At 44.1% G+C, this 11,044-nt stretch overlaps 1 protein-coding gene across 2 annotated transcripts; it reads left to right on the top strand.

The window, feature by feature from the left end:
- Positions 1-2,299: 2,299 nt before the first annotated feature.
- On the top strand, positions 2,300-10,896 carry LOC105564140. Of its 2 annotated transcripts, XM_012016305.1 has the most exons (7): positions 2,611-2,669; positions 5,793-5,914; positions 8,502-8,654; positions 9,050-9,289; positions 9,368-9,772; positions 9,865-10,131; positions 10,511-10,896. In XM_012016305.1, the coding sequence occupies exons 3-7, from the start codon at positions 8,558-8,560 to the stop codon at positions 10,693-10,695; spliced, it is 1,194 nt and encodes a 397-aa protein (XP_011871695.1). In that variant the 5' UTR covers positions 2,611-2,669; positions 5,793-5,914; positions 8,502-8,557; the 3' UTR covers positions 10,696-10,896. The 2 variants fall into 2 exon arrangements, with proteins under 2 accessions (XP_011871694.1, XP_011871695.1); XM_012016304.1 differs by lacking the exon at positions 5,793-5,914 and having other exon boundaries at positions 2,300-2,669.
- Positions 10,897-11,044: the final 148 nt, after the last annotated feature.

Here is an 11,044-nt window from a genome sequence, read left to right as displayed (position 1 = left end):
AGAGAGAGAGAGAGAGAGAGAAACGGCTCGACGCGTGAAGGGGAAGGGGCTGAGAAATACGGAAATTGCGAGAGGAGAGCTCGGGAGCGGCCACCCCGGGTCTCGCGTCTTAAAGTAAATCGCGTCCCTCGGAATAAACCGCGAGAGACGACGCGGATAACGCGCTTCGAAAGAGAGAGAGAAAGAGGGAAATAACAGCGGTGGCGGGGAGGGGGAGGACGGGTGAGAGAAGGATGGAAGAGGCACGTGCAATCACGTGGCTCGGACTAGGTGACTCGTTGAACGTTCTTTTCGCACGAGATTCGACGGAAAGCTCGGCGTTCGACGGCGGCGAGGGCGCGCGAAATTAAAGGGGACGTTAGTCGACGTTGGTGCGTTGTCAACCGCGGGATCCGGGGACGTGGGAAGGTCCGCGCGACGTCCCCCGACGTTTCCTCGCCGGCGAGAAATGGCGGCCTCTTTCAAAGCGCGATCGACGGATCGTCCGCGCGCCACGTGAGCGCGCCGCCGAATATGCGTTCCAAGCCAGTCGGATTAATTGCGTCGAGACAGCGACACCGGCCGAGAGGTCTAATCTGCGGGATCGATGACGTTCGAGCGATATTTCTCACGAGAATAGATGTGACAGAAAGAATTGCTTCTATAATTAATCCTCTGATGGTAAAAGGTGTTGGACGCCACCCCAGCTGCAGTTGGTTTTTTTCCCCTGTAAACGAGGATATGCGCAATAAATAAAGATACCAGTCTCGTTCTATTACGTCTTTTTACTACTTTAAGAGAATCCTTCAGCCATCTTTTTTAGCGACACAGTCAAATATAGTTTTTGCGCTTGTAATTCTAACCGTAAAGAATTAAGGCCGGTATTCATCGTGCATTTGATACGCGTATCAAATACATGGACCTATAATATATGGACTGCGCATCGCGATGAAAGAATGGCCGCGTTCAGCAGACACAACTGTTGAGTGAGCGCTCAGTGATTTCTTAACATGATTGGCTGGATCTAAAAGTATTAACCAATCATACTGAGCGCTCACTCAACAGTTGTGTCTGCTGAACGCGACCAATGTATCCCATACAACTGATTGTGAGAGAGATGCATAATAACTGGACATTTCTCCTCCGCTCATGCGCACAAGAGGGGCTTGAGACTGTTTCTCTCTAACCTTATCTTTAAAAAATACAATTCACGGTAAAATACAAATATTATGTGTCAGTTCTAAAATACCTTTCAAAATAATTTTTTGAAAAACTTGATAAGAATGTGCCTTTTTACCTATTTTATTTCTTTAATAGCTAATCTTTGTTCCAACAATTACTGACAAAAATTAATGATCGTGAGCGATTCAGTAGGAAAAATAGTATCGTGTGCCGTTGGCTTAAAATCGTTTTATCTTTGTTGTTTGCCATTATTAAGCAAGGATATATAATTATCTGTGTTACACTGTGTCAATCTGTACGTGTCTCTTGCTGGAAAGTACCCAAGATGATCTTAAATATAAGAAGTTAAGAACGGACTATGAATACCGGCCTGAGACACGAAAAGAAACGGCTCAGCTCGGGTCCGAACCCACCTTGCCAGACATAAAAAGTTCTGAAAATGTATTTTAATATTTGAGAATTAATTTGGGTTCTTTGTGCAGCAGACCTCTCGCGAGGTCGCGAGCACTCGTAAAGCCCGTAGTCAGACCACGGATTGAGATTGAGATTAGATTGAAATTTTGATCAATTAGAGTGAAAGTTATTAAACTTGAGATTAGCAAACTTTACTGTGATTGGTCAAATTTCGATCTGATACCCCTGATGATTAGATTGAAATTTTGATCAATTAGAGTGAAAGTTATTAATCTTGAGATTAGCAAACTTTACTGTCATTGGTCAAATTTCAATCTGATACCCCAATCTCAATCCGCATTCTGATACGGGCTTTAAAGCCTATCACACAATAGGAAAGCACAGGCAATAGGAATAAGGGATAGAAATACGGAATAGAAACCTATATAATGCCAAGACACAATGATTCGTTGGCAATAGGCGTGCTATCCAATCATCTGCATTTTGAAACCACGTGCCTGTCCCAGTCTCAAGCCTATCACACAATGCCAGGCAACAGGCAATAGGAATAGAGAATAGAATTTTTGACGCGTTGGATTCGTCGGAAATTTTCTTCCAACCAATCCAACGCGTCAGAAATTCTATTCCCTGTTCCTATTGCCTGTGCTTTCCTATTGTGTGATAGGCTTTACGCTGCGACCACGTGACCCGCGATCCGGCGCTACGTTCGCGCCGCTGCGCGCGCGTTCACTCCAAGTCGTGGTGTCCCACTCTTCTGGCGAACTGCGCGCGGTTCGTTTCTGACACCTCGTCGCGAGTCGTCGGATCAGTCGAGCTGTGCGCGTCCGCGCGGGAAAGCAATTATCATTGGTGACGGCCGAGTAGGAAAAAAAAAACGTGATCGAACACGGAAGCGATGGCGGCCCTCAAGCGGATCACCAGCCTGACCCGGGCGCTCGCGACGATGACGTCCGCGTCGCGGCCCTGCATCCAGCGAGCCACGCGGAAGACCTTCTTCACGTACGTGAACGAGCCGTCGATGCCGATCCCTAGCAAGGAGCCCTGCTGGGTAAAGACCGCCGACGAGGCCATCGAGCAGGCTCAACTCGACTCAGGTAATCGATGACCTTCCACCGACGGGCTTGAGAGAGAGAGAGAGAGAGTGAGAGAAAGAGAGAGAGAGGAGGGAGGGGAGAGAGTGAGTGAGAGAGAGAGGAGAGAGGTGCGTCGCAACGATTTCGTCGGCCGATCAACCGGACGTTAGATCACCAGTCGATTCCTACCTGTGTTGAATCCGCCTAGCTGATCCCCTAATGTCCATTTCCTTTCTCTGTCTGTGTCATAGGTGAGAGGGGCTGTGGTGGAAAGGGAGAGAGAATTGCTTCATATCGCACGGAATGCTGGCGCAGCCGGGTATTCAAATGTCACCAGTAAATCTCGGTGACGTGAGACTTAATGGATCTCTGCGTTGCTCATCTGCTTACGGGAATTAGAGATATCTCACAGCCCAGGTCGATTCTCGACTCTCCGGGATCTGTTACGACATATTTACAGGCTTGTCTTCTATCGCTGCGCCGGTGAAACCAGGGCAGTGAGCGTAGAATGAGAAGAAATACCTGTCTTACTCCAATTTATCGCACTAGTTGGTCGGTGTAGCGACAGAAAACAAGCCTCGTGGTTGTCTGGTGTTTGGACGTACCAGCTGTCCCTTCCACGCGTGACAGAATTTACTTTTGCGGTGCCAAACCTTCCCATATTGTTTGCATTTGGCTTTCCGTACCATCTGTATTTCCCATATTCTTGTATTCAGCTCGTTCCGAATATTCAACAGCGAGATGCGGCCTGGCGATCGGATTGATCTAGGACGATCGAAATGCATACGCGGCTTGCAAGAGCGGTCCATTACGTTTATTGGACTTCCTTCCTAGCGAGCCGCTTATCGCCTCTGCAATTGAGTTAAATATATGCGGCGAGAGATAGTAACGCGCCGCGTAGTTGACGACCTTGCTTTGTAAATGTTTGTGTTAAGCCGTTATTTGTATAAACTCCATCGTAAAGGCCTAAGCACACTGCCAGGCAACAGGCGAGAGGAACAGGGAATAGAATTTCTGACGCGTTGGATTGGTTGGAAGAAACTTTCCGACGAATCCAACGCGTCAAAAATTCTATTCCTATTGCCTGCTGCCTGGCATTGTGTGTGTCGAGCACAAACGCTGCGGTTTTCTTCCACAGAATAATTTTCAGAAAAAGCGCGTAGAATGTCTTGCACAGTCCGTACAAGTTTTAAATGACTCGCAACTGTATCGTTTTGTAAAACTCACGCATCTCACGATATTCAGTTCTCGTGACGGACGAACGATCGCGACTCGTGACGCGCTTATTGAATATCGCGACGATTGTACCAGAGAGAAACTCTGATTGTACTCGGCAAATACACGTTTGTCAGCCCCTCGCAAAAATTTGGCCGCTCGATACGTCACGCGTATTTGCGTTCGACCGAATTTCGCGGGCGTCATCCCCACTTGTGAGATAATCGATTGCCAGTGTCGACTCGAGATAAACTTAGTAAGTCGCCTTGGATCCGCGGCACATTATTTTCGGTACGACCTTCGCCTAGACAATATTTTACGGATAAACGCGCCCGTGACCGAACGGCGAGCGCGATTTATTTATTTATCTCGTCGTTCACGCCACGTATTTACACGTGTACGCTTTTCCTGTCCTCTAAGATTGGTAACGCTTCGCGGAGATTAAGATTATTATTTATCGTGTATGCCTATTTGCCTCGTATGCAAATCAGCAGCCGACAACAGTTAAGCAAAAAAGAAAGATCATTTTTCAAGCGCAAATGTGTCAATAAAATTGTAAAAAATAAATAGAGACAAAAAGTAAGAGACAAGCCGCTAAACTAGATGCGCACGCTAGATATAAGTTTATCGAAGATAATTTATCTTTAATCGTTTGTCTTGTTCTTCAGTTCTCTTCTCGTTAGTTTGTCTCGAGGGGAAAACCGCTGACCAAAATCTTGTACACCAATGCCCACTAATGCCCAGGGCATTACTTTATCTTATCTTATTTCATTTTTATAATGCCCCAACAAGGCCTAATGCCCAAAAAAATGCCTAGTAATGCCCAGCAATGCCGCAAATCTGTACACCACAATGTCCTCAGCTTTCCCCCACGATTTATCTTTCATGAACTTATCTAGCATTTCTAGTTTGGTTCACTAGCCCCTTATCGTCTATGTTTTCACTGAAACCCGGTCAGCCTAACTCACTTCTTGTCTCTTTCCAAGAGGACATAATTGTACCTTGGAGTCACGTTTTTGGACACAAATTTAAAGACACATTAATAACTGAAATGAGTGAACTTGTATAGAGAAGTTACAATTATCCTGAACACTTGATTTAAAATATTTCAGTCAGAGGAAGGTGGAAATTGTTATCTATGTAAATACTTGTGACATGTTTCCAACCGACGGCAATTTATATATTAGTAGATAGCCATTCATGCTTCGTGTGACGATTATCAAAATCGGTGCAAAATAACGCTGCTTGACGAGTATGCACAGTGTGCTTATGCAAATTGAGCGTTCGATAACATCGATTCAGCGCGTACGATCATCGCGCGTGTAATTTATGTTTCTGCTGATAAAGGCAACTGACGGTCGACCGATGTCAAGCAGCTGAAAATATTCCTCGCCGTTATACTAATAATCCGCTACGAGATGTACTTGCTAAAGGCTCAGGCCCGTATTTCCGAACCCTCTTTTTATCAATAAAAGCGCCTCTAAAAGTGGCTAATAAGCCTCCTGATTGGCCACAAGCCATTTTTAGAGGCGCGTTTATCGATGAAGGAGGATTCAGAACACGGGCCTCAAGAGACTAATCTTGTTCTCTAGTTTTCTCCACACAATTCGTACTAATATTCCGTCCAATTTCGACACGTGTAAAAGGATGTGTGGAACGAATATTACATAAATGTAGATGTAAGCCGCGCCGAGCTATTTTTAGGCCTCGCATTAACGACACACCAGTTTTTTTTTATTGTGACGTACGATTTCGTATGATGTCAGACCGTCGTGAGGTGTCCTTGGTAGTCTCAGTGCCGTCCAATCTGTCTCGTCAGGGGTACGATGTTCTTCAAATAGCGCGAGTCCTTTGAACGATCTCGTGAATTACATACAAATGACTCATAGATTTTTTTTTTACTCCTTTTATACTTTTCGTCTTTTCCAGTTCAAGACGAAGAAATTCGCTGACAGCTGTGTAGATGATACTAGAGGATACTAGAGCGGACCGCCAACATTGACCTCGACACGCACATGCAAATGTGCAGATACGCGTTTACGTGTACATACGTAAATATCAAAGTCCTAGTTCTCGCTTAAATATAGCCCGCCGCCGGTCAACCGGATTATAAGTTTCGCCGAGTTAGCGTTTTGCCACCAAGTAAGCCAGATTATTTCGAGTCGATGCAACCTCGAGTGTAAACATTTTCCCCCTGCGCGAAGATGCTCGCTCTACGTGAAGGAACGCACTTTGGAGACGTTTATATTTGCAGTCCCAAATCTGCCTCGCGGTACCTCAAGTTTGTGAAATTGTCGGCGGTGTCTTCCATTAAAAAAGACTCGAGCCGCAGTAAAAATTGTTTGACGTAGATATCAGGGATAAACTCTAATACAAGTATAATTAACGCATTGTGGGTGTGCGCATCGCGTTCTGATAAGATTCGAGATTAAAAAAAGAGGCATTTCTTATACGGGACAATTAAACAGTAATCTTTATATAATTGTGTACTTTCGGGGCATAAAACTGCCTTTCAAACTCGACAAATTACGTACGATATTACGTAAAATATTGAATAAGCGGATGCTGCGGATTATGTTATCCTTGAACGTGTCGAATAACGTAATGCCGACGTAGGAATAATAAACGCGAGAATTTATATGTATATTCTCGTGCTCAGCAAGAATTCCGATAAGATGCGTCCGATTAGAATATTCGCCGACCATTCGTCAGCGGCGTCGATTTGGTAATAAATATTTTCTGTAGATAAAATTAACCATAATACTGGAATCGCTTGGAGGAGCGTTCGGTTATCTTTCGTACTGGAGGAACGTTCGGTAACAACTTTCGTACCAGTTTATCCAACCTGGGGGTTATTGATTCTACTGCGCGTTCTGATATGATAACACGGGCGAGCGAAATAAATATTTAGTACTCAAACATATTTACCGATCGTATTTAACCGATAGTTACGGCATCCTTTACGACGAACCGTGTAAACATTAGGCCTCGTGTGCTGTAATCTACAGCGTTATTGACGTGGGAGCCAAAGTACAAAAGTCCTCGAACGTTTTGTTTCCTATCGAAGCGCAGCGTAAAAGAATTTTTTCCCCGTTAACCTTTGTAATTGAATGCGATTATTACATGTAGCAGTAACGTTCGACAATAATACGATACATGCATACGATAGTAATATTCTGAGAAAGGTTGACTCTCGTTCATCACTGAAAGAATGCGCCGATAAGCTCTCGCCACTCTTGTACAAATTGCATTACGATTAAAACTATGTATAATGAAAATTAGCCACGTGAGTACACATCGTGTCTATCTGTGTAAATACGAAATTTTTGCCGGACCCCGAGATAACGTTAAAGCGCGAGGTCGAAAGATGACGGGGGCGTCGTCGCGGCGTGATGTAAATGTTATTTCAGGACGCGGAAAGACTTGAATGCCGCGAAAGTGGATTGTGAAATCTCACTGTTCGGTTTCTCACGTGCCGATTTAACTTATTGCGAATTCGGTCGCTTGCACTAGTGCACACTAAGGCCCGTGGCTCGTAGCCAATTAGAAGGCGCTTATTAGCCACTTTTAATCCCGTATCAGACTACGGATTGGGATTGGGATTAGATTGAAATTTAACCAATCACAGTAAAGTTTACTAATCTTAAGTTCAGTAACTTTTACTCTGATTGGTCAAATTTCAATCTAATCCCAATCCCAATCCGTAGTCTGATACGGGCTTTAGAGGCGCTTTTATCGATAAAAGAGGATTCAGAATACGGGCCCTAAGGCTTGTGCATGGTCAATTCCAGGGTTGGAAAGTTACTTTATAAAAGTATCTAGTTACAGTTTTTTTCTCGCTAAAAATGTAACTATTTACGGTTACAAGTTACCAATTTTAACAGTAACGCGTTACAGTTACTTAAAAAGTAACGAATCGTTACTTTGCAGTTACTTTCTTGCAATGAAAATAAAAAATCAAATCTGCATTTGAATTGTAAAGCGTCGATAAAGGCGTTTATGTGCGAATGCAAGGCCTACTACATTGCTGTGGAGGTTTAAAATATAAATTAAAACAGTGAGCTTATTGTTTCGATCTTACTTCAGGTCCTTTTCAAGTAAGATAAAAAATCTCTTATATTTTGTTGATTTGCAGTTACTTGAAAAGGACCTGAAGTAAGGTTGCAATGTGTTAAATAAAGAAATTTGCCAGTTGGGTTGACAATAAGCTCACTGTTTTAATTTGTAATCATCACTGGCGACTATAAGTGACTTCTTTTTCTTTCTTTAAAACATATATAAAGTGTTAATGTAACTATTAGTGTAACTGATTGTGAGTTATGTTACAGTTACAGATGGAGAGAAAGTAACGAGTTACTTCCCAACCCTGGTCAATTCTTATATTTAACTTTGTCTTAAGTACATGTTCAAAGAGTATTTGGTCACAAAATGATCCGTATTGAACGCTGTACAGACCATTTTTCTGGATAAGAAATATTTCACGAGGTATTTAAGACGATCCTTAAATATAAAAATGGACTGTGAACAAGTCTTGGTGCGCATTGGTGCAAACAACCGAATTCGCTATTAATTTTATCCCGACAGTCTCGATTTTTGCGCGCAGGGGATGTTTTCTAAACTCTTCTTTTCCATTTGCAGATCAGGTGGTGTACGTCCAGGGCGCGGCGGCGACGCCCGTCGAATTGCTGAGGGCGATGACCGACTACGGGGTACGTTGCGACGTGAGGAATGTCCGTTTGTATCACATGCATCTCGAGGGGTCGGCGCCGTTCGCTAAGCCGGAAAACGCAAGTACGTTCGTACACGTCATCACTTGCTGTTTTCCTTAATACTTGAATAACAACTCGCCATTCAGCGCGTTTTGCTTCGCTCCTTGACGCACTTCTGCGCCGCACAGCTGGCTCCGCACGCCCGACTTTTGTCCCTTTCAACCGCGCGTTTTGCATAATTTTTCCGCCCGAGCGAGCGTATTTAAAACTTGAGTTTCTTGTGAAATTACAAGTACATTATATCTTAGACACTTGTCTTCCTCTGAATGTTAAGACTTTTAAAATTCTGTTCGCTAAATTTTTACGAAAGAGAATAGCATTAGATTTTTGCTAAAGAACATCTATTCTGAATTAACTAGAGAATTTCACGAGAACAGAACCTCCCTACCTAATTTTATGTGATACGTTTATGTTTAGAGCACTTCAGGTCTATCAGCCTGTTCATCGGCGGCAATGTGCGACCCGCGGTGAACGCGGGCACCGCCGACTGCATTCCTATCTTTTTGCACGAGATTCCGCGTCTCTTCAATGAAGGCTACCTAAAACCCGACATCGCGCTCATCCACGTGTCTCCGCCGGACGAAAAGGGTTACTGCTCCTTTGGCACGAGCGTAGATTGCGCTCGGTCCGCCGTGAGTCAGGCCAAACGCGTCGTAGGTAAATCTCAGAAAGTGTCGCACAACCACTTACTCCCTTTTGGCGGATAGAATTGAAAGGAAGTCTAAATTTTCGCAGCCTTGGTCAACAAGCACATGCCCAGGACGTTCGGCGACGCTCTCATTCACGAAAGTCACTTGGACTTTGCCGTGGAACACCATCAACCACTGCCAGTTCATCCGGTGAAGGCGCCCTCCAAGGCCGAGCAGCTGATCGGCAAGCACATCGCCGAGAATCTGGTGGTGGACGGCGCCACGTTGCAGCTAGGCATCGGCAGTATACCCGACGCCGTACTTTCGCTGCTGGGTAACCACAAGGATCTGGGTATTCACAGCGAGATGTTCAGCGACGGCGTGGTGGATCTTGTGAACAAGGGCTGCATCACGAATAATCAGAAAACGATGCACCGGGGCCGAATTGTCGGCTCGTTTTGCGTGGGCTCGGAGAAGCTCTACGACTTCATGGACAACAATCCTTTCATAGGTCAATGTCGTCTGTGTGTCGTGTTTTGCTTGAAATCACCGCTGACTGACAAATATCGAAGTTGCTCACTCAACGGTTTTCATCTCTTGCAGAAATGCTGGTGGTAGATTACGTTAATGACCCCAGAATAGTCGCCAGGCAACCAAAGATGACGGCCATCAATTCGTGCATCGAGGTGGACATCACCGGCCAGGTCTGCTCGGACAGTATTGGAACGAGAATGTACTCCGGATTCGGTGGACAGTTGGATTTTATCACGGGCGCCGCGATGAGCGAAGATCGGCAGGGAAAGCCGATCATAGCGCTTCAATCAGTCACCGCCAAGGGCCAGAGCAAAATACAGCCGGTTCTGACATCGGGTACGCAGATACAACTGTCGAAATAATCTTTGTTTTTCATAAAACATAATATTGATACATGAAAACTTGTTTCTTTAAATGAAAAAGGCGGAATTTTATTCTTTTAAACTCAATATTTTATCCTAAAAAAATTTGAGAGAAATTTTTTATTTAATTTATGAAACTTAAAGATTTATTTAGTATATGACATGACATTACTATACAGGGTGTCCCAGTTTAACTTGTATAATTATATTACAACGCACTCTCATTTCTTCAATTAAAACAGGAATTTATTTCTAATTCGATTTTATAATTATTAATTTTCGTATTCGTTTCAACACTCTGCAAATGTATGAAATAAATCGTAATTAATCGTTTTGTCATACTGTGTTAACAGGTGCTGGAGTAGTCACCAACAGAGCGGTGGTGCGGTACGTCGTGACGGAACAGGGAATCGCCAGCCTATTCGGTAAGAGTCTTCAGCAACGTGCGTACGCGATGATCCAGGTGGCTCATCCCGATCACAGAGAAGCGCTCGAGAAATCGGCGTTCGAACGCCTAAAAGTGATGCCTGCTCCATAAACCGAAAACACACGAAATAGGAAATATATTTAATAGCACTTTACAATCGAGCATCTCTGTGCTTTAGTCATGCACAACAGCCAACCATCAAAGTGTCGCGAAGAGTCTTTTTGTACAATACTGTACATGCTCTCTGGAAGACAATTCGTCGGCCTTCTAGAATAAGAAAGAGAGAGAGAAAGAGAGGGAGAGAGAGAGAGAGAGAGAAATATGAACTAGAAAATTTAATGCGTTAAATTGTATCATTGTATGTAAGAGTTCGTAATGTGAAATCGCACTTGTTTCCATATACATAGATATTAATTTAAGCCACGTGTATTTTATATCGCGAGAAGAACCGTGTTCGCGC

The sequence above is a fragment of the Vollenhovia emeryi genome, unplaced genomic scaffold (assembly GCF_000949405.1).
Source record: "Vollenhovia emeryi isolate VEMERY1.0 unplaced genomic scaffold, V.emery_V1.0 DF939168.1, whole genome shotgun sequence".
Lineage (NCBI taxonomy): Eukaryota > Metazoa > Arthropoda > Insecta > Hymenoptera > Formicidae > Vollenhovia > Vollenhovia emeryi.
The sequence above is the reverse complement of the archived record's forward strand: the minus strand, read 5'-3'. Positions and strand labels throughout refer to the sequence as shown.